This window comes from Mauremys mutica, chromosome 1, assembly GCF_020497125.1.
Source record: "Mauremys mutica isolate MM-2020 ecotype Southern chromosome 1, ASM2049712v1, whole genome shotgun sequence".
Lineage (NCBI taxonomy): Eukaryota > Metazoa > Chordata > Testudines > Geoemydidae > Mauremys > Mauremys mutica.
Window position 1 is genome coordinate 240107438 of NC_059072.1, and position 21365 is coordinate 240128802.

Below are 21365 nucleotides of genomic sequence, written 5' to 3' on the forward strand. Positions count from 1 at the left end.
TGCCAAAGCACACTTAGGTTTCTGTAAAGCTTGATTTCTTTTAAGGACAGAATCAAAGACTGTTTTTATTAGTCACTAGAATCAGCTAAATACATCACACATATGCACCAGCAACAAGGCCCAGTAGCTAAGGCATTGTGCTGGTACTTGGGAGACTGGGGTTCAATCCCCTTCTTTGTCCCTGTGACTTTGGGCTGGTTGCACCTATCTCTGCTTGGGATGTGCAGCCATGTACCCTTCTCCTGGAGTCAGGAACCTAAGCTGTTGTTTGCAAGAATGGCAGAAGTACCCTCCTAATTCTACACAAAGCAGAGGTGGTGGTAGCCTTATAACCTTTAGCCCTGTGGTTAAGACACTCAAGTGGGAGACCCCAGTTCAGTCCTTCCCTCTGCCTGCTGTGGAGAAGGGATTTGACTTTGGGTTTCCCACCTCTCCTCTGACTGCCCTAATCACTGGCTGTGGAGTCAGTCACAAACTCTCTCACCCGGTGTCTATTTCGTTTTTTAATGATGAAATATGAAGTGGAACAGCTTCAACAAGAGAGATTGAGAAAGCCTCACAGGGGACTATCCCAGAGCCGAGTGGTTGGGGCCTGCATCTGAGGGGTGGAAAGCCCAAGTTCAAAGCTGTTCTTTTCTAAGGGTGGAAACTGAACCAGCGTCTTCCACATCCCAGGTGAGTGTTCTAACCAGTGGACTAAAGGTTACAAGGAAGGCCACTGCTGCCTCCTTCCTCCCTCGGCTTCTCCGTATGGCTTAAAGCCTACTGGACTGGGCCCCGCAGGCGAGGTAGGTGGGACATTGCCTAGTTTCACCTGGTCTGAGGATTATGCAGGCATGAGATAGGCACTGGTCATCAGTATTGAGGCAGCGATGTGCACAGCCAGAGACAGAAATGTAGACACCTTGGGGACTTTAACAGAAGAAATTTTGGCACTGAACAATTTTAGGCACCTCCAAAGTTAGGTGGCAGCTGAGTAGCGGTTCTGAGGATTTCTGTGGTGCCTAAATTTTGGACTTAGACACCTAAAGTGGGAGTTAGATGCCTAAATCGTTTTGTGGCTCTGGTCCTCTCTCCCTCAGTTCCCCTTCTGTACAAAGCGGATAACAGCACTGCGCTACCTCCCCGGGGTGTGGTGAGGATAAATACGTTAAAGATTGTGAGGTGCTCAGATATTATGGCAACAGGGACCATCTACTTATTTCCTTTGTAAAACCTTCTGAGAGCTATTGATTAAAAGCATGTATATAAGAGTTAAGTGTTAGCATATAGGCCTGTTTGTCAGCCTGAGATAGAATTTTGGGTTTGACTTTTTGATACTCTTATATCCTATACTAATCTGTGTAAACAAAAGACAGAGATACTGTGTGTTACATCTGCCCTCAAGCAGATAGGGTGAAAGAGATAAGAGATGGAACTAAAGTGTTACAGGATATGGTGGGAGTGTAATATATGAGCATATGCTGGAAGGCTGCCTAGCTCCTCTCTCAAGCCAAGGTCAAGCAACCAGTTAGGAGGAGCAAGGGTGTGTATGTGAGCAGGCATAAGACACATTAAAAGCCAAAGAAAGGCCTGGTCTTGGCCAGAGCACAACCTCAATCCTTACACCTCCCATGGGACCAGGACCCAGACCCACTTCCCTCCAAAACAGAACATGACCATAAATTGCAAGGGGTGGGACTCTGGGCATGCATTGCAGGTATGTTTGGGCCTGCTAAGAAGAAGGAATAGGAAATATGGAATAGGGAGAGGGATATAGCAAGGTTCTGCAATGTCAGAACTGGGAAGGGGGACATGGGGTAAATGCTCTGCAGCGTCACAGCTGGGAACGGGACACTGGGAAACAAGACTGTGGCATCAGAGTTGTGGTATATATGCTTGCTTGGAACTAACCCCAATAAGCATTGCATTGCCTGTACTTGGGACTTCTGTCTTCTGCTTTCTGTCTGCATGACAAGAACCAGGGAATGGGGTGACGGGAAAGCCCTCTAACATTAGGTATTATTATTCTTGATGCCATCTATTATTTCATATCCCCTCTTATTCATTTCCTGTCTACTTGAAACATTCCTAGTCTTTTCAATCTCCTTCTATGGGAATCTTTTCATGGGTCTGATTATATTCGAATTCTTTGAATCTGTCAATTTCTTTTGAGAGAAGGCGACTGGAACTGAACACAGTTTTCCAAGTGAAGGCATATTATTGGTTTATATAAATGCATTATAATATTTTCAGTATCATTTTCTTTCCCTTTACTTATATGCCTTACATTTGGTTTGCTTTTTTGACCATTGATGCATATTGAGCAAAGGACTATCCACAGTGGTTATAGTTAATTTTGAACTCAGAAACGAGGAGCTGAGATTATCATTATTCCTTCCAATGTGCACTATCTTGCGTTTGCTGCAGTGAGCTTCATCTGCTGCCCTGAATGTCTCTCACGGTCCTGTCTCCTTCCTGACCCTTCTCTCTGTCCTGATTAACCTAAAGAATTTGTTCCACTTTCAAATGTGGTCACTTCACTGTTCATCCTCTTTTCCAGAATGTTATTAAACATATTAAAGAATACTAGTCCTAGTATGGAACTGTAACTTGTCAGACAGTGTTTTCCTACTTTGTTTCTTGCCTCTTGGTTTCTGATCCAGGAATACTCAATCCTCACCTTGGACACTTAGTTACTTTAAGAGTCTTTTGCGAGGGACCTTGTCACAGGCTTTTTGAAGGTCCAAATGTATTACGCCATCTGCTTCTTCTTTATTACTTCTGTTGACATGCTGAAAACGTTACAGTAAATCAGAGCGGCATGATTTTCCTTTTTCAGAAGCTTGTCCTTTGAACCTAACATGTTCATACAGGTCTCTTTTAATTCTGTTTTGAATTGCAGTTTTAACGTATTTACCTGGGACTGAAGTGAGATTTCCCAATTTCTAATTCCTTATATCTCCCTTAGTACTATTTTTGAAAGAGTGGTGCCCTTTAGTATAATAGCAAATTTTAATTAGCGATTGCATATTCATTAGCCTCCCAGCCACTTGATTCTTCCTCTTGGGTGTGTGCCCTCTCATCCTGATGACTTATTGCTCCTTAGTTTATCAATTTGTTCCAGCACCATCTTTTTTTACACCTCAGTCTCTTTCAGTACCTCATCTTTATTACCTGCAAAGAGTAAATGTCCCCTCATGATCCTTTCTGGTGAAGAGTGATGCAAAGAAATCATTTTGTTCTTTGCAATGTCCTTTTCCTCCTTAATTGCTCCCTTTACTCTCTGGTAGTTGAGTGGACACAGCAATTCATTCACAGACACCCTGCTTTTGACACATTTAAATTATTTCTTATTTTTTTTAATGTCTTTACCAACTGCTATTTAAAATCAAACTTAGCCCACTTACTGCCATCTTACTTTTTACCTGTCATAGTTTATACTACTTTCAGCTGACTGACTGGTTTTCTATTTTCTACTTTCTGAAGGAAATTTGTGTGGAGAAATAAAATCTTGTATCTTGCCATATTTTTTCTTCTTATCTACCTGCTTCCTTTTTTCTTTAGGACTATTCAGAGTTGCCTTTGTCTTTGTTAAATAAATAACCTCCATACTAGATCTAAGGATTTTCACTTTTTCACTTGTGACTTTAGGGACTTTTTGACTAGCTTCCTCTTTTGATTTCCAGCTACCAGAACAGATCCTTGGGGCCACTTGGCTGCAGCATAATTTTTTATAACATTTCTTACATAGACTCTGCCCAGTGCAAAGACAGCTAGTGGGTTATCTCTGAAAGCACCTCTTGCACAGTGAGCCCCTTAGCAGCAACCAGGCTCAGGATGCACAGAGCTATATCCCTGCAAATCCCCTGTTTAAGGATTCGGGCAAAAGGGAGACAACAGCCTAGTGTGGGAATCTTCCCTTTCTACACCTTCTGCAATCCACCCCTCTAAACCAATGAAGTCTTCCCTCTACATCTCTCCCAGCTGTGCTCAGGGCCACTGCATTGCCTCTGTACTCTGAGGTCCTACGAAATTCCTTTTCTTTATAAAGTTTTTCTTACCTGTGTTCACTTAATCATTTTTGATATTTGCAGATTTGCAAGAAGTGATTGCTTTAGTACAAATCAGAATTCACTACTTAAAAATCACTAGGTAATTCCCAACAAAAATTATCTGGAGTTACTCAGTATCTGTTAGAAATGACTTAGGTTTATATTACTAATCCTCAGTAAAACTATTTTCTTGTCATTAGTGATTAAATGATTCTAGGCAATCACTAGTAGATGCTAAGTAATAAGTTTGCTGGGAGTAAATATTTAGAAACGGAGTAATTTTTAACAAATATTCTGAGCAATTCTAAGTAACTACTGGTAAATGACAAGTAGCTATTTTGCCTGATATCCAGTAAGTAATACATTTTGAGGTTTGGAGGTTTATGTTTTAATGGGGTTGCTGGGTGTAAGCTGGATTTGGATTTCAGATTTAAGTTCTGGTCCAAATTTAGTTTAAAAAAAAAAAGAAAAAGAAAAAAAAGAGAGAGATAGTGAGAGAGACAAAACTTTCACTGTGTTCTCCAGACTGTTTAATTTTGAATGAGTTATTTTTGCACTTTAATAGGAGGGTAGGAGTAGATCACACCTCCACTTATCTTACAGCCTTTCTTTCATCTGCTCATTATCCTGTTATCTCTCTCTTCTGACCCTTCTTCTACTCTTGCTATGGCTTTGATCCTGCAAAGATTCACACATCCGCTTAACTTCACCTGCATGAATAGTCCCAATGAAATTAAGTTCATGCTAAGACTTTAGTGCCTTGGACTCAGTGGGCCAGATCGAGAGGGAATGTATAAGAGTGTAAATAACATGTTGGCAAGTAGGTGCAAGTCTAAGTTTGTGTAACAACACTGAGCAGCCCCACATTACACCTGCTTAGACTCCCTAAGAGTCAGTTAGACTCGCATCTAAATTTAGTTCAGAGTGGCTAATTGTGGAATACTAAACAGGAGCTCCATTATTTCACTCTTCTCGGGGGAAACTGAATTTCCTTGAAGACACTGATACTCAGACTGAGGCTTGCGAGCCACTAGTGGCTCTTTAATGTGTCTCCTGCGTCTCTCTGCAGTGTATGATATTAAAACACGATGTGATTTAATTATTAACCAGTCTAAGTTATTAACCAATCCAGATGCTTTTACTATGTTAGTAACCAATTGTATTTGATAAAATAATACTTGGTCATTCATTTTGCTGTGGTTTTTATATCTTTCTATATATTTCCCCGGACATACTGTTTGAATATGAATATATTGTACTACAGTAAATGAAACAATGAATTCACACTAGTGTGGCTCTTTTGGGTAATGTTGATCACTAATTTGGCTCCTGAACCACTGAAGTCTGAGTATCACTGTTGTAGGAGGAGAAATATTTTCTTTCTTTCTGTATCTGTTTTGCTGTTAAAGGACATTTTCTCCTTAGAAAAACAATTATAGTACAAAGAAACAACACTAATTACTGGAATTTTTGGTCATGATGAGAAAAGTTCTTCTCTTACATAAGATTTTAATTGCTCTCAGGGGAGGTTAATCATCACAAAATCAAGGAAACGGAAATATGAGTTTTTTATTCTGTGAATTGTTTTTCTTAAGGCCTTTCTACTGTACAATTTACAGACATTTCAGGAGAAATGTGATGAAAGTGAGAATACTCTGGAAGCACCTCTTGCACTGAGACAGAAGGGTTAAAATATGTCTCTGGAACTGAGCAGGAGGTCTGAGGTGTTTGGGTCACCTAGCTGTCTGTGGTAGTATGAATGCACCATCAAGAGCTGGTTGGAATCAACACATACCAATGGAGGACCCAGAAAAGACAACAGGAACTTTAGTGTCTGAACATTAACACTGGTTCTGGCAAGCTGAACATGTGAACAAGCATGTCTGTGTCCAGAGATCAAAGATGAGATGTGATAGGAGATTGTGTTAGGACAAGGTTCACAGACACACAGAAGCAATTCAGGACTCAGAGCCCTGGTTTCAGCCAGTCTGAACTCTGTCTTACCTTTGTCTCTCTTTGCTAGACTAAGGACTTCCCAACGCTGTTTTCCAGTTGACTTTTAAAACTCATTCCATTTTAGAAAGGATGCCTGGTGTTGTTGTAAATATTTAATGAAGCACATTGATCCCTGAAGAGGGTAAAATGTCTCTCAACAGATGTCTACCTTAGTCAGACTCTCTGTTCAGAGCTCATGGTGAGAAACAGGAGGGGTGGAGCCTGAAGGCCTGGTCGAAGAGGTGTTGAGGCTGTGTGGCCTATCCTGGAGGAAAAGTGGGACTCCTTGGGGGTATGGGGCACTGAAGAGGTACTCCCAGGAGACTACTTCAAGTCTGGGGTATAGCACAGTCCCTGTAGATCCATGACAACTGGTTACAACTCTTTACAATTTTGTAGTGCAGACAGAACCTAGCCATATCCTCAAGCTATATTAGAACCTTAAACATTTCCACAGGGCACCCTGCATTTCAGGGAGAGTCGTTTCATATCCACTGTTCTTCAAAGCCATGTTAAACCCAGGTTGGGACAGCCAAGATATACTGTTATTGCAGTGCAGACAGACCATTGCCAAGACCATCTCTTTTTAAACAAGTATCAGCGGTGTAGCCGTGTTAGTCTGGATCTGTAAAAGCAGCAAAGAGTCTTGTGGCACCTTATAGACTAACAGACATTTTGGAGCATGAGCTTTCGTGGGTGAAAGCTCATGCTCCAAAACGTCTGTTAGTCTATAAGGTGCCACAAGACTCTTTTTAAACGCTGCAGAATCATTCTCATGATGTCATTATGTGGCAACAATACTGACACAGCTGCTGGGATAAGAGTTTGCCAAAGCTTCAGTACAAATCACACAGAGTACCAGAGCTGATCAGAAAGTTGTGAAAATTCGACATAAAAGATGTTTTCTATCTCTCTCCAATGACGTGCTCAGGAATCTTAGATACTGTTGGTTCCTCTTCTCAGCTCTTCCTAACCATCCCTCTCTTGCTCATCTGCATCCCACTCAGTCCCTCTTTCCCTTCCCTCCCTAATTTCTTGTTTCTCTTTACTCTGTTTTTATTCCTCTTTGTTCCCCCTTGTCATTCCTCTCCTACCTTCAAAATCTCACTCTCCCCCTGCTTAGCTCATCCACCATGATGCTAGCCATGATTTTGCAAGCACAGTGCATGTTTTTATTATGCTGCTGTTGGAAACGTCACAGGCAGCACTGCAGAATGGACTTTGCCCCACTACTGAACAAAGAGTAAACTCTACTCTCAGGATCAGGACATGTTGGGAATTCACTGGGGTAATCCTGAGGCCTTTAAAAGTTCATTCTTCTGTTTTTAAATAATGTATTATGGGGTGAATACAGGGCCACAAAAAGTCCCTGTTTCGCCTTAGCAACCTTGCAAGTATCATGACCCCATTTACAGTCTGCTCAGGGTGAGGAGCAAGGCCTTGCATGACTTTGAGTCAGCTATTGGTACAATACTAGTGTAAATAGGGCTCCTTTATAACTAACTGGCCATTATTGGTGTAGCACTGGCATCTCTAGAGTCTGCCTGAAATAGAGCGCCTCCCTCCCCGGTTCCAGCAGTGGCATGACTAGCTGGAAATCCCTGAGGGTAAACTAGAGCAAGCTGCTGGAGGGCATTTTCAGTGAGAGCCTCTTGGCTCTGGCACTTGCTTCCCTTGTTCTGCTGATAGGCTGAGTGGAGCTGAGGAAAGTTTTCAGTTCACTGGCAATTTCAAAGAATAAAATCAAATCATCGTGGGTCATGCCAAAATGATTTTTTTTGAAATGTCTGGGGAATCAAAAAATAAATAATAATTTCAGGTTACATGAAATATTTCACTTGACCCAAAGCTGAACATTTCATTTTGACCAAATCTGCATTTTTCATCAAATAAAAGTTTTGACTGAAAAATTTCACCCGGCTCCAGTCCTGAGTCTGTTGACTCTTAGGATCTGCTGCAAAGGCCATCTGTCTACTGGGGCTTTCAGGGAGGGTATAAGGTTTGAATGGGATGGGGGTTGCGGGTGGGATATACCTTTGTATATAATTTCATTTTGTGGTATGTGGACTATGGGTTGCTCCTTGTGTGATTATTCTTTGGATGGACTGTTGTTTTAAATAACCTCCAGGTCACCCAGAGCTGGGGAGAGGCCTTTGAAACATTTAAATCAAAATAAATAAAATGCACAAATAAATGGAAGAGCCATGGACTTGCACTGCATTCCCAATGTACATACTGCCCTCTTTGAAACCTTGCATTTATATGTTACCTTCTGTGATTAACTATGGCCTGGTCTATATTAGGAAATTAGGCCAGTAGAACAACTTTGCTCAGCGGTGTGAAAAATGCATACCCAGCAGCAATGCCGTCAAACCGACCTAACCCCCAGTGTAGACAGTGCTACACCAATAGGGGAGCTCTTCCTGTTGGCGTAGGTAGACTCTTCACTGAAGTGCTACAGCGGCCCAGCAGCAGTGGTGAGCTGTGCTGCTGCAGCATTTTAAGTGTAGACAAGCCCTATTACTATTATTATTTATATGTTTTCAGTAGCACCCACAATGTGCTAAGCAAAAGGAGAACTATACTCTGAAGCAGACAAAACAAAGAGGACCAAACAGCAAGATGGAGGGTAGGGGAAGGATGTACGCCACACAAGCAGTGTGGTGAGGTGGTAATTAGCCATGTTCTGATTGGGCACTCTTGTTAAAACAAGGTTTGAGTTTTTTTAAACTATTATAAAATATATCGACTTTTCCCAGGTAACTCCCAACCTTGCCACAATCAGCTGGTTGGTTTCTTGTCGGCACTACAATAGAAGTGGGTCTTCGGGAGGGACTTCAGTATGAAAAGGATCAGATAAGAAAAGGTGTTCCAGGCTTAGGGAAAGGCATAGAGGAAAATTGGAGATGCTTGTGGGAAAAGTGTCCAAACAGGGCATCAAGACAAGTATTATTGGTAGAGTGAAAGAGACGGGGTGGATGCAGTGACATGGAACTAATAATCCAAATCTATCTCAGCTTCCCCTCAAGACGCAGGCTAAGATGGGAAAGGATCTTGGAAATGTTAGTTCTTACTAGGTGCCATCCTGCTGGAATGGATGTGTCCATTTTCCACAGATTGATTCCGGTCCACCTTGGTGAGATTATACAATAGTGATTAACTGATTCCAATAGCCCTATATGCAACTTTCAAGTAATAAGGACTATCATTACTTTGGCCAGTATCACTGGGTAAGTAAGATCAGCTTGGCTTTCATATGGGAGCAAATATCGACAAACTCATTTTTATTAGGTATTTAATGAGAGCGCGCCATCTGTGAAGAGAGAAAGGGATGGAAGACCTACTTTTAGATTCTAATTCCTAGGTCTGCCACTGACCAACTGTGCAACCTTGGGCAAGTCACTCATGCCTGTTTTACGCGTATAAAAGACTATAAAAACATAGACCTGGAAGGGACCTCCTGCATCATCAAGTCCAGTCTGCTGCTATCACAGGCAGCCCCGGCCTATATGCCCATTAATAAACTCCATTTTGAAACCAGTCAGGTTTCTTGCCCCCACTACTCTTATCAGGAGGCTATTCCAGAACTGCTATCTTCTGATGGTTATAATTAGGCACTGTCAAATGATTAAAAAATTAAGCATGATTAATCGCACAATTAATTGCCTGCCCTGGCCCCATGCAGCTCCTGGAAGCAGCCAGTGTGGCCCCGGGGACAGGGGTTTCCCTCTCCGCACTGCTCCTGCTTGCAGGCACTGCCTCTGCAGCTCCCATTAGCCAGGAAAGGGGAGCTGTGGCCAATGGGAGCTGTGGGGGTGGTGCTTGCATCCAGGGGCAGCAAATAGAGCCATGTGCCCCTCATCTTCCCCCAGGGGCTCCAGGGGCACATTGGCCCCTTCCAGGAGTGGCATGTGGCCGGGTAAGCAGGGAGCCTGCCTTAGTGACAGCCATACTATGCCGCCAACTGGGAGCCGCCAGTGGTGAGTGCTGCACGGCAGAAGACTGCACCCCAACTTGCAGCCCTGAGCCCCATCCCCGAGCCAGCACCCCATACCTCCTCCTGCACCCCAAGCCCCAGCTCTGAGCCCGTCCTGAGTCAGCACCCTGTACCCCTTCCTTCGCCTCCAACACTCTGCCCCAGCCCTGACCCCCCTCCCAGATCCAGCACCCCATATCCCTTCCTGCATCCCAACCCCCTACTTGAGCCTGGTGAAAGTGAGTGGGGGGGGGAGAGCGAGCTATGGGGGGGGGAGTGAGAAGGGCGGGGCTTTGGGGTAGGGGCAGGGCCTTGGGGAAGTGGCAGAGTAGATCCTGGGTTGCCCTTAAATTCAAAAATCTTCTTGGGCATAAAAAGGTTGGAGACCACTGGTTTAGCATATCTGGCACAAAAATACCTTGCAATGCTGGCTATAAAAGTGCCATACAAATGCTGGTTCTCACTTTCTGGTGACACTGTAAATAAGAAGTGGGCAGCATTATCTCCTGTAATGACTGGCTGAACAAGAAGTAGGACTGAGTGGACTTGTAGGCTCTGAAGTTTTACATTGTTTTGTTTTTGAGTGTAGTTATGTAACAAAAAGAAATCTACATTTGTAAGTTGCACTTTCATGACAAAGAGATTGCAATACAGTACTTGTATGAGGTGAATTGAAAAATACTATTTCTTTTGTTTATCATTTTTACAGTGCAAATATTTATAATAAAATATAATATATACGTTTATTTCAATTACAACACAGAAACAATATAGATATAAATGTAGAAAAACCTCCAAATATTTAATAAATTTCAATTGATATTCTTTTATCTAACAGTGCGATTAAAAATGTGATTAATCACATTTAAAATATATTAATCTCGATTAATTTTTTTGAGTTAATGATGTGAGTTAACTGTGATTAATCAACAGCCCTAGTTTTAATGCTTCTAATTTCCAGCCCAAATTTACTGATGGCTAGTAATTACTGAAAGCAATCATATCCCCTCTCAGCCTTTGCTTTGATAGGCTAAACAAGCCAATCGGAGTCTCTCCTTCTAAGATAGGATCTGCACCTGTTCCAGCTGAATTCCTCTTTCTTGAACATGAGTAACCAGAACTGTACACAGAATTCCAAATGAGGGTTTAGCAGTGCCTTGTACAATGGCATTCAGACTTCTTTATCTCAAATAGAAATGCCATTTATAAAATAGGGATAATAATACTTACCTTACAGAGGTGTTGTGAGGATAAATGGAAGCTTATAAATTGCGTTGAGATTCTAAGAGCACCATATATGTGCAACATTCACTATTAAAGGATTGAAATAAAATTAAAAGCCAGGATACATATCAGTCATTGAAATATACATTCAATTCATGCTATTCCTAGAATTGGTTCACTCTATGGAGCAATCTCCAACTTACCAAACCCAAACCCATGTACAGGAGACAACATACAAATGCTTCCAGTTAGATTATTTTTTAAAAGAAGAAAGAGATAGCAACATTTTTCCTGGATACACAAAATAGATGTCAGACAAAATAAAGCAACCCAACGGATGAGGAAAAATATTGCTAATGTTTTTCCTGGACCTGGCAGGCAGTGCTGGGAATCTGATCACTCACTTTACTCACATTAAGAGATGTATCCTTATGATCCTTCAGATCATAAATCTTAAATAATTATGTGTCATCACAATTTTGGCTAAGACCATCCTCAAATCTGCACTTGGAGGTAGATGAACTCAATCTAATATAGGTTTCAGAGTAGCAGCCGTGTTAGTCTGTATCTGCAAAAAAAACAGGAGTACTTGTGGCACCTTAAAGACTAACAAATTTATTTTAGCATGAGCTTTCGTGAGCTAAAGCTCACTTCTATGCATCCGAAGAAGTGAGCTTTAGCTCACGAAAGCTCATGCTAAAATAAATTTGTTAGTCTTTAAGGTGCCACAAGTACTCCTGTTTTTTTTTCAATCTAATATAGGTTTTTTTCCATTGCAAATGTTTGTGTTATGTCATAGGAGCCTTGAGAAATAAAAATAACAATCACGCCCCCAAAACAAACAAACAAACAAACAAACAAAGACAAAAACTAGCTTACCTCCTCCTTGCAAAAGGCTGGTATCTCGTTTAACTTAGGGTTTGGGGTCTGAGACTCAAAGATGATTGAAATGCTTGAGACTGAAGCTGTCGTACTGCCGCAAAAATACTTTATCATTGCATAGTATCTGATTCAAGTGTTGCAAGACTGATATTGAGATAGTTCTTTGGGTCATTTCCTTTGCAGTTTCCGGAACTTCTTTAATCTCCTTGTTTGCAGAATATAATGTTTTTCCTGGACCTGGCAGTCAGTGCTGGGAATCTGCAGAATATAAAGAATTTCTCACAAAATGAACATCAAGTTAATTAATAAGACACCCTCTTCCCATTTCATCCAGTCCATTTGTGCCTTTGGGTCTATCATTGGATGTAAATGTACATATAGAAAATGTATGTCCTACAAATAAGCCTGCTTCCACAAACAATAGTTTGCCTGTAAGTTCTTCTCACTGAAAGAGCTTTCTGTTCCAATAAGTATCTTATCAGACAGGAACAATGCAAACACAGCAGTATAATTGTGTGTAACGGGATCAAGGCACCTCAGTGTATCTGTTTAACAAACATCTACTCTGTATTGTGAAACAAACATTAGTATTTATTACGATTACCATATCAAATCAAAAATACTGCTTGGATAACAAGTTAACAATAGTATAGACGGCTGAACTTTAAATATGCACCCCTGGGACTGCTTCCCCTCTCACACAGATTTCACACATGTGAAATTGCATTACCCTTCATTCGAGTCACTCCTGAATAGAATTACTCTTCTGTGTACACATGAGGAGAACCAGGCCCAACAACTTGAAATACTAACTTGCACATATATCTAGAAGTAAAAATGAACATTGGTTTATTAGGAGTTGCGCCACAGTTCGGGATGTGTGCTGTATCTGTTCATAATCATAAAAACTCAGTTTAATAAGAGAAAAAAATTGATTTGAAACATACTGTCATAAGTATGATCATAAATACGATCTTTATTCTCCATTCAGTGCCCATTCATTTCAGGGGATTTAGAACAGTTCATAATATTTCATACAGGCAAAATTAATGAGTCGAGGACAGCCTATTTATTATTAATTATTACTATTATTTTATTATTATAGCACATATAGGCCTCAATCAGGAGTCAAGGCCCTATTGTGCCACGTGCTGTACACACATACAATAACAATAATACCATCACTGCCCCAAAGAGCTTACAATCTATACCATACCTCTGCATTTCTCTGCTTTTGTCACTTCTAAGTCTCCTCAAACTTAATTTTGTTTGGACATGGTTTTTAGTCTTTAATTTCCTGGGGGCTATGACCATAATAATAAAAAAAACCCATATATTTACACGTAACTCACATATCTACATTGCATGTTATATCTAATAGCAGGAGAAAATACAAACACACCAATCTCCTCAAACCTGCAGAGCTTTTGGCTGCTTGGATCTCCTACAGTTGGATTCTCAACAGCAACTTTTCCCTCTATACAAATTCAAGCAGATGTTTCCTCTTCTACAGCATTTCAGTTCCTCACTTTCAGCCACAACAACACCGCTGAGGATCCTGCCGGATATTATTCACTGAGCAAACTTCATGGTAGCTGCAGAAGTAAGATTCTTTCTCCCCCTCTTTCCTTCTCTTTTTCAAATCATCTCATCCTGAGTCTTTCACAGACTGCATGAACCAGATTCTGATCTCATGTGGAGTAAATCTGGAGTAACTCCAGAATGGATTTACTCTGGCTTTACACCAGCATAACTGAAATCAGAATCTGCTCCTATATATACATAGACTAGCCCCCCTCTCCCCTCACACATTAAAAGAAGATTATTTCAGTTGCAAAATCAACCACTTGACCTCCCGTGTGTCAGTTCTGTGCCCTGAATAAGACTGGGGTTCTGTGGAAAAAAAAGTAGCATATGATCATGTAACTAAAGACAGTATTATAATGCATACACACAAGGGAGCAGAATCAGATTGCACAGGCAACCGTAAATCTTGCATTTATTAACTTTCAAGTAGTTGACTGTCCAACCTAAATAACATTTTTAATGTATTTTAATGTAACTTTCTAGGTATTTTTTCTTTTAATTGGAAATAAGAGGATATCAAATTATATTATATACCAACCATCCCCTCATAAATTATCATGAGGACTGAACACTAATTTTTCAGTACCACAGTACAAGCTATTACCACTTGAGCTACAGCCTAACAACAGGAGCTACAAGTACGCCTCTACCTCAATATAACACTGTCCTCAGGAGCCAAAAAATCTTACCGCATTATAGGTGAAAACGCATTATATCGAACTTGCTTTGATTCACCGGAGTGCACAGCCCCACCCCCTGGAGCACTGCTTTACCCCGTTATATCCAAATTTGTGTTATATTGGGTTGCGTTATATCGGATAGAAGTGTATATCCTGGGGGCTTATCTAAACACCAATCTGCACCTAAAGAACTAAATCAGGTTTAGTTCTCAGCTTGTATTATTTTGGTGCAAGTCTGTGTGAAAGTTTGGAATAAAAGTGTCCTATTTTGACTTTGGTTCTCAGTCTCAGTGTACCCAGAAGCCTCCTACTGCAAGACAAACCCAAGAAAGAAACCAACAGGACTCCACTGGCCATCACATACAGTCCCCAGCTAAAACCCCTCCAACGCATCATCAGGGATCTACAACCCATCCTGGACAATGATCCCACACTTTCACAGGCCTTGAGTGGCAGGCCAGTCCTTGCCCACAGACAACCTGTCAACCTGGAGCATATTCTCACCAGTAACTGCACACCGCACCATAGTAACTCTAACTCAGGAACCAATCCATGCAACAAACCTCGATGCCAACTCTGCCCACATATCTACACCAGCAACACCATCACAGGACCTAACAAGATCAGCCACACCATCACCGGTTCATTCACCTGCACGTCCACCAATGTAATATATGACATCATATACCAGCAATGCCCCTCTGCTATGTACATCGGCCAAACTGGACAGTACCTATGGAAAAGGATAAATGGACCCAAATCAGATATTAGGAATGGCAATATACAAAAACCTGTAGGAGAACACTTCAATCTCCCTGGACACACAATAGCAGATTTAAAGGTAGCCATCCTGCAGCAAAAAAACTTCAGGACCAGACTTCAAAGAGAAACTGCTGAGCTTCAGTTCATCTGCAAATTTGACACCATCAGCTCAGGATTAAACAAAGACTGTGAATGGCTTGCCAACTACAGAACCAGTTTCTCCTTCCTTTGTGTTCACATCTCAACTGCTAGAAGAGGGCCTCATCCTCCCTGATTGAACTAACCTTGTTATCTCTAGCCTGTTTCTTGTTTGCATATATATACCTGCCCCTGGAAATTTCCACTACATGCATCCGACGAAGTGGGTATTCACCCACGAAAGCTCATGCTCCAAAACGTCTGTTAGTCTATAAGGTGCCACAGGACTCTTTGCTGCTTCTCAGTCTAGAGCACTTTTATTCTGACTCTCACTGAAATAACAAATGGTGTGAATTAAAGGTGACAGTTATTTCAGTCCAAGTTTGTGTGTAGACCAGCTTTCACATGATGCTGCAGCAGAAAGCCACAAGAGATCTTGGTTTCAAATACAAGGAATGAGACTCTTTTCCAGAATCTCAGAGTTCAGATGTAGAGGAAAGTTACCAACAGTCACTATTATTACTATTTCCATTGCTGTTATGCCACCATGCTTCCAGCACAGCAACTCTACCCCAGGAGCACACTGCCTCAACTTTCCTTGTTTCCAGGATTTATCAGGTTATAGCTCCAAAAGGTATCCAACAGACCTGCCTTTCCCATGGCATCTGGCAACCACTCGGATCATCCCATGGCACCGTCCACTTCATCACCTGTCATAGTTCAAAGTGGGAGGACCTTTCTAAAGAAATAGAAAAGCAGATATCAGAAACCAGTTTCCAGACATCCGACACCTATACACTGCACAGGACCACTGTCTAGGGACAGGTCAGAAGCAGACAGCACAAAGCAACACAAACTAAAGCTGAGGCTGAACAATGCAAGATCTGCTGCCAATAATAAACAATACATGACTTCATCGGAAATTAAGTACCCAATATACCTGGATCACCAAGACCTGGTGAATCATTACCATTCTTCACTGACCTCGGCCACTGACGCACTGGTCCTCAAATGGTCCCTTCCTCTCCATTGCCCACACAGTTCTCCCAGGTTTTCTGACCCCCTCCTCCGTATGAAGAGGGGGGTGGAAACTTCAGTATTGATGGCAGTGGAAAAAACAGGCTGAAATAAAAAGGATGAAACATAATGAATTCTTCAAAGCCTATGCTGAGGCTGTCTTACAGGCCAAAAGTATTTTCCTTTCAGCCTCTGGAAAAGCTGCCCAAACTTGCCCCAAGGAGCTACCGATGGTGGTAAACCTCTTCATCAATCCTGTATACCTACAACTTGCATCAAAACTGATCACAAGTGCTCTGAAGAACTATTATCCAATTTAGCTGAAAAGATTACGCACATTCAGGAAGCCTTCTCAAACAGCATGGATCTGCTTTACCTGTACCTGCCAACCACAGCCCTCCTGCCATCCCAGAATTCAGTATATTCACTAACCAAGAAGTTCTGGACACCCTAGAGGAGTCTTGATCCAAGACTTGTGAACCTGACCCATGCCCTTCCTGGCTTGTGAAGGACAGTCATGAAAAACTGGTGCTACTCCTGATGGAAATAGATGATGTATCATTTACAGAAGGAATCTTCCCTTTCTTCTTCAAACATACAATAGTCCAACCAACACTGAAAAACCCCACCCTGGATGCATCAGTTCTAGCCAAATATTGCCCAGTATCAAACCTGCTGCTCCTGAGAAGTTCATGGAGAAACTAGCCAAAGGCCAACTACAAACTCATCTAATTGAAACTAACATTTTAGACCTGGTACAATCTGGATTCAGGGAAGAATATGGAACTGAAATCACTTTAGTGGCATTGATGTGTGATCTTCTGTTGTCGGTGGATAGAGGACAGACATCCATTCTCATCACCCTGAACTTCTCTGCAGCATTCAGCGCTATTGACTGAGATACTGCTGTCCCACCTGAGATAAATGGCAGGGGCCCAGGGTAATGCACTAAAATGGTTTGAGTCCTTCCTGGGGGGATGCACCCAATGAGTAGTGATGGGAAACAGCACAACATCAACAGGCCCTCTCATTTCCAGAATTCCACAAGGATCAATTCTCCCCCCTCGTCATTTTCAACATGTACATCCAGCCAGTAGTTGAACTGATCAGACAACATGGACTCAACTCCCAGCACTATGCAGATGACATGCAGCTCTACCTAGGGTGACCAGATGTCCCGATTTTATAGGGACAGTCCCGATATTTGGTCTTTTTTTTATAAGGCTCCTATTATCCCCCACCCCCGTCCTGATTCTTCACACTTGCTGTCTGGTCGCCCTAGCTCTACCTAACCTTCACTATATCTGACCACACCACTACCACCCACAATGGCTCAGCGCTTGGACAAGATCAGCTCGTGGGTGAAGAACAGCTGGCTGAAGCTGAATTTGAGCAAAACAGAAGTGATGTTGGTGAGCACAGGAAAGAATTTTGAAGAGTTTGAAACTACGATGCAATCTCTTTGGTCAATTCAATCTGTTGTCTAGTACTCTTGGATTCCTTGCTGGCACTAAGCAGCATCTGCAAGTAATGCTTTCTACCATCTTCAAAGGGCTAGCAGACTGTCCTGGTGGACAATGACCTGGCTTCAGTTATTCATACCTTTGTCACCTCTCATCTAGATTAAAGCAATGCAATATACCCGAGCATGAAGCCACCAGTGCTTAGGAAACTTCAACTAGAATGCTGCAGTGCATCTTCTGAGCAACACAGGATACCACGAGCACATCAAACCTGTCCTCCAGTCTCTACACTGACTTCCCATAGAATTTTGAATCAAGTTGAAGGTCTTGAGCCTTATCATTAAGGCACTCCATGATCTGGGGCCACGGCATCTAAAAGGTCATCTAAAGCCCCAGGATGAAGACTGTGGCTGACAACTGTGCACCTCTATTCCAATGGGACTTTCTACCACAAGGTAAAGCTCGTCTGTGTAGGACACAGAAATTTCTTGTGGATTAGTCCAAGGCTTTGGAATGAACTCCCCTAAGAAATAAGGATAATCACCAATCTCACCATCTTCCATCCCAAGTGGAAGGTGCATTTCTTTGACCTTGCCTTCTCTAACATAAATAAATAGCAACATGTGGATTTAAAACAAAAACACCCTCAAGAGACCTAAATCGAGACACTTCACTGCATATGCTTCTCCCAATGGGGAGAAGATGAGAGAACAAACAAAGCATGACAGATTTTAGAGATGTTGGTCAATGTACTACTGGAAGATGCTCAGATACCATGGTGGTGAGCACAGTGTCAAAACCTATATAGAATAGAAAGTTATTGCTTAACCACCATTGTAAAGATTGTGCCATTGATAAAAAGAATAGATACTTGCCTAACACCACAAAAAACAAACAAACAACCAACCAAAAAAACCTGTGGCTGGATGACTTCTTTTCTCCCATAAATTAATTTATGTTTGTTCAGACTGTTAAATCTGAAGTCCTGACAATTACTGATGACATGTTTTACTACATATTCACTTGACACTTGGAGAACCTCTTTGTGATGAGTTGAACTACTATCATTGTTAGCAAGAAGTATCATTTTGTATGTGTCTGTTGACACAGAATTGTAAACTCTTTAGAGCAGGGATCAGGTCTTCCTATGTGTTGGCACGCCTAGTTCGTCTGCCTCTGTGGTAAGGGATTGCTATGTACTAACACAGATATGCTGATCTTCCGAAGTAAAAATGTATATTAATTGAGGAACAATCAGTATCTTTTCTTCTTTGTGAACCCACATATCTATTTCACCATACTTTTCATGTAAAACAAAATAGGAAGTGGCTAAAATGTAGTCTGATTTATTTAAACCCCAGAAAAAAGACCCAGAAAAAGGAAACTGTGGATTCACCCCCACTACATGTCAGAGCAACTGATTGTGTGCAAATAAGGCCCTAATCTGCTTTATGAAAAAGAGAGACATAACTTAGGCCTGCTCTACACTATGGATCTAGGCCGACGTAAACTGCCTTGCATTGACTTAGCTCTGGAAGTGTCTTCACTTAAATTTGGGCCCCGTTGACATAACTGCCTCTCTATGGTGAGTTAGTAACACCACCTCCCTCAGCAGCATAGAGTGACGGTTGATGTAATCAGAGTGATTCAGTGTCAGTGTAGATACTGCGTTGCTTGTGTCGACTGTTACCTGCTGTCAGGAGCCATACCACAATGCCCCACACTGATAACACAATCAATACAAGTGCTCCTGGTAAGGACATGCATTGCTGACACAAGGAGACAAGTGTGCACACCCAGAATTGATATAATAACTGCTGTGGAATGGTGTGGAAAGTAAGAAGAGCTTTTAAGTACATCTATTAAGGCAGTTCCTGAGCTCAGAGTTTGAACAAACAGCTGCTGGAGGCAAAATCCTGAAACAGTGAGTTGATCAACACCCAGAAAATTATAATTAAATTGAATCAAAGAAAATGTGATTTTTCAAATGATAAACATGTTGGCACTGTGTTTACTTGCATGCTCCTTGGTGGACTAATGTTGTAAAGACTTCCCAGTAACAACAGGCATATTACAAATTATCACTCCACTACTATTCTATTGGGTCAGCTCTATGGGTGGAAACCTGGACAAGGAAAAGGGAAGTTAATTCTCCAGCAGCGTGTGGAAGGGTGCTGGATGGCACATGTAGCTTTCCAAAGACCCATACAACAGGGAATCTGCTGCATGGAGGTGACAGATAAACTCCTGACCGAATCTTCTCTCTCATGAGTGTATGGTCACAGCAGTCAGGAAACTGAGGGGCATAAAGGAAACACGTTATCTTAAATTTTAGAGAATTCCATATTTAAAATCCTAGGAAATTGGCTGCTTTTGGATTAATTTGACATTTCAAATACAAGTGGCTTTTCTGTGGTTTGGGACATTTGCGGAGGGAGTACTCCGCACTTTCTGAAAAATCAGGCCCTGAAAAGGTATCTCAGGTTGGGTGCCCAAAATCACTTTTCATCATTTAGGCCACAGTGGACAGTCCACTACTAGAACGTTTACTGTTATTTGAATATACCCAACACACTAATCCTATTTTACAATAAAACTCAGTGTCTGAAGTGAGATGTGACTGCAGCTGTTCACTTAGCTGAGTTTGCATCTTCAGAGAAAAACAAGTTACATTGTTTCAAAAGATCTCTTCAACAATATGTGCTATCAAAAGTGCAATGTAAGTTTCTGAGAACTCTGGACGTTGCACAAGTGCTGTTTATTCTGTTGCAAGACGATTCCATGTAGTAAGAACTCAAGCTACTCTTTGAATGATATGAACATAAACTGTTTGACTGATTTCTTTTTTTCAGCTTTAGTTTAAAAAAAACATACACAGTAGATAGATTTAGAAGATCTGCACAATCAGCCCTCTTTTGCTGCATATTTTGCTCAGCTGTGAAATACTTAACATTTCCCTTTCAGTCAACATCATTGGGCTTTAGATTTAGGCTCCTTTGAAACAACTAAAAGTCGTTCATCAGGAAAACTTTGCCTCACCTGTTTCTGGTTCACATTTTGAAGGTCATCTTCGTAAATATAAGGACTAGAGATTCTTTAAAAATGAAAATATGGAGCGAGATTCTGTGCTGTGCCACTAAGAGTATGTCTACACAGCAGCGGGGAGGTGTAATTCCCAGCTCGGGTAGATGTACATGCACTAGCTCTACTCAAGCTAGAGCCTAAAAATAGCAGTGTGACCACCTAGCAGCACAGGCTAGCTGCCCACGTATAGATCTAGGGGGTCAGGAGGCTCGTACTTGGGTGGCTGACCCATGCAGCTATGGCTATAATGCTGGCTCGAGCAGCGTTAGCACGTGTGTACATCTGCCCAAGCTTGGTGTTAGGAACCAGGACATAGGCAGTCTGGCCTACCGGTCGGAGCAGGAGTCAGGTCTAGTGGGCAGAGCAGGGGTCCAGGTCAGGGAACTGAAGTGGGGATCACAGCCAGACAGTAGAGGCAGAGCCAGGACCAGGAACGTAAGCTGAGGATCAGAGACAGGATCAGATACCAAATGCCAGAGCCCAGGATTGAGCCTCAGTTGGAGTCAGAAGACAGAACCAGAAC

General features: G+C 41.8%; 1 protein-coding gene across 2 annotated transcripts in view; it reads right to left on the reverse strand.

The window, feature by feature from the left end:
- LOC123363516 (granulocyte-macrophage colony-stimulating factor receptor subunit alpha-like) overlaps positions 1-12460 on the reverse strand; it is a 30498-nt gene extending 18038 nt beyond the window's left edge. Inside the window, exon 1 of one of the 2 annotated variants that reach the window (XM_045004575.1) lies at positions 12109-12460. In XM_045004575.1, coding sequence (XP_044860510.1) covers positions 12109-12225 — 117 coding nt within the window. In that variant the 5' untranslated portion in view covers positions 12226-12460. The remainder of the gene's footprint in view (positions 1-12108) is intronic. The other variant, XM_045004567.1, reaches the window with a different exon arrangement.
- Positions 12461-21365: the final 8905 nt, after the last annotated feature.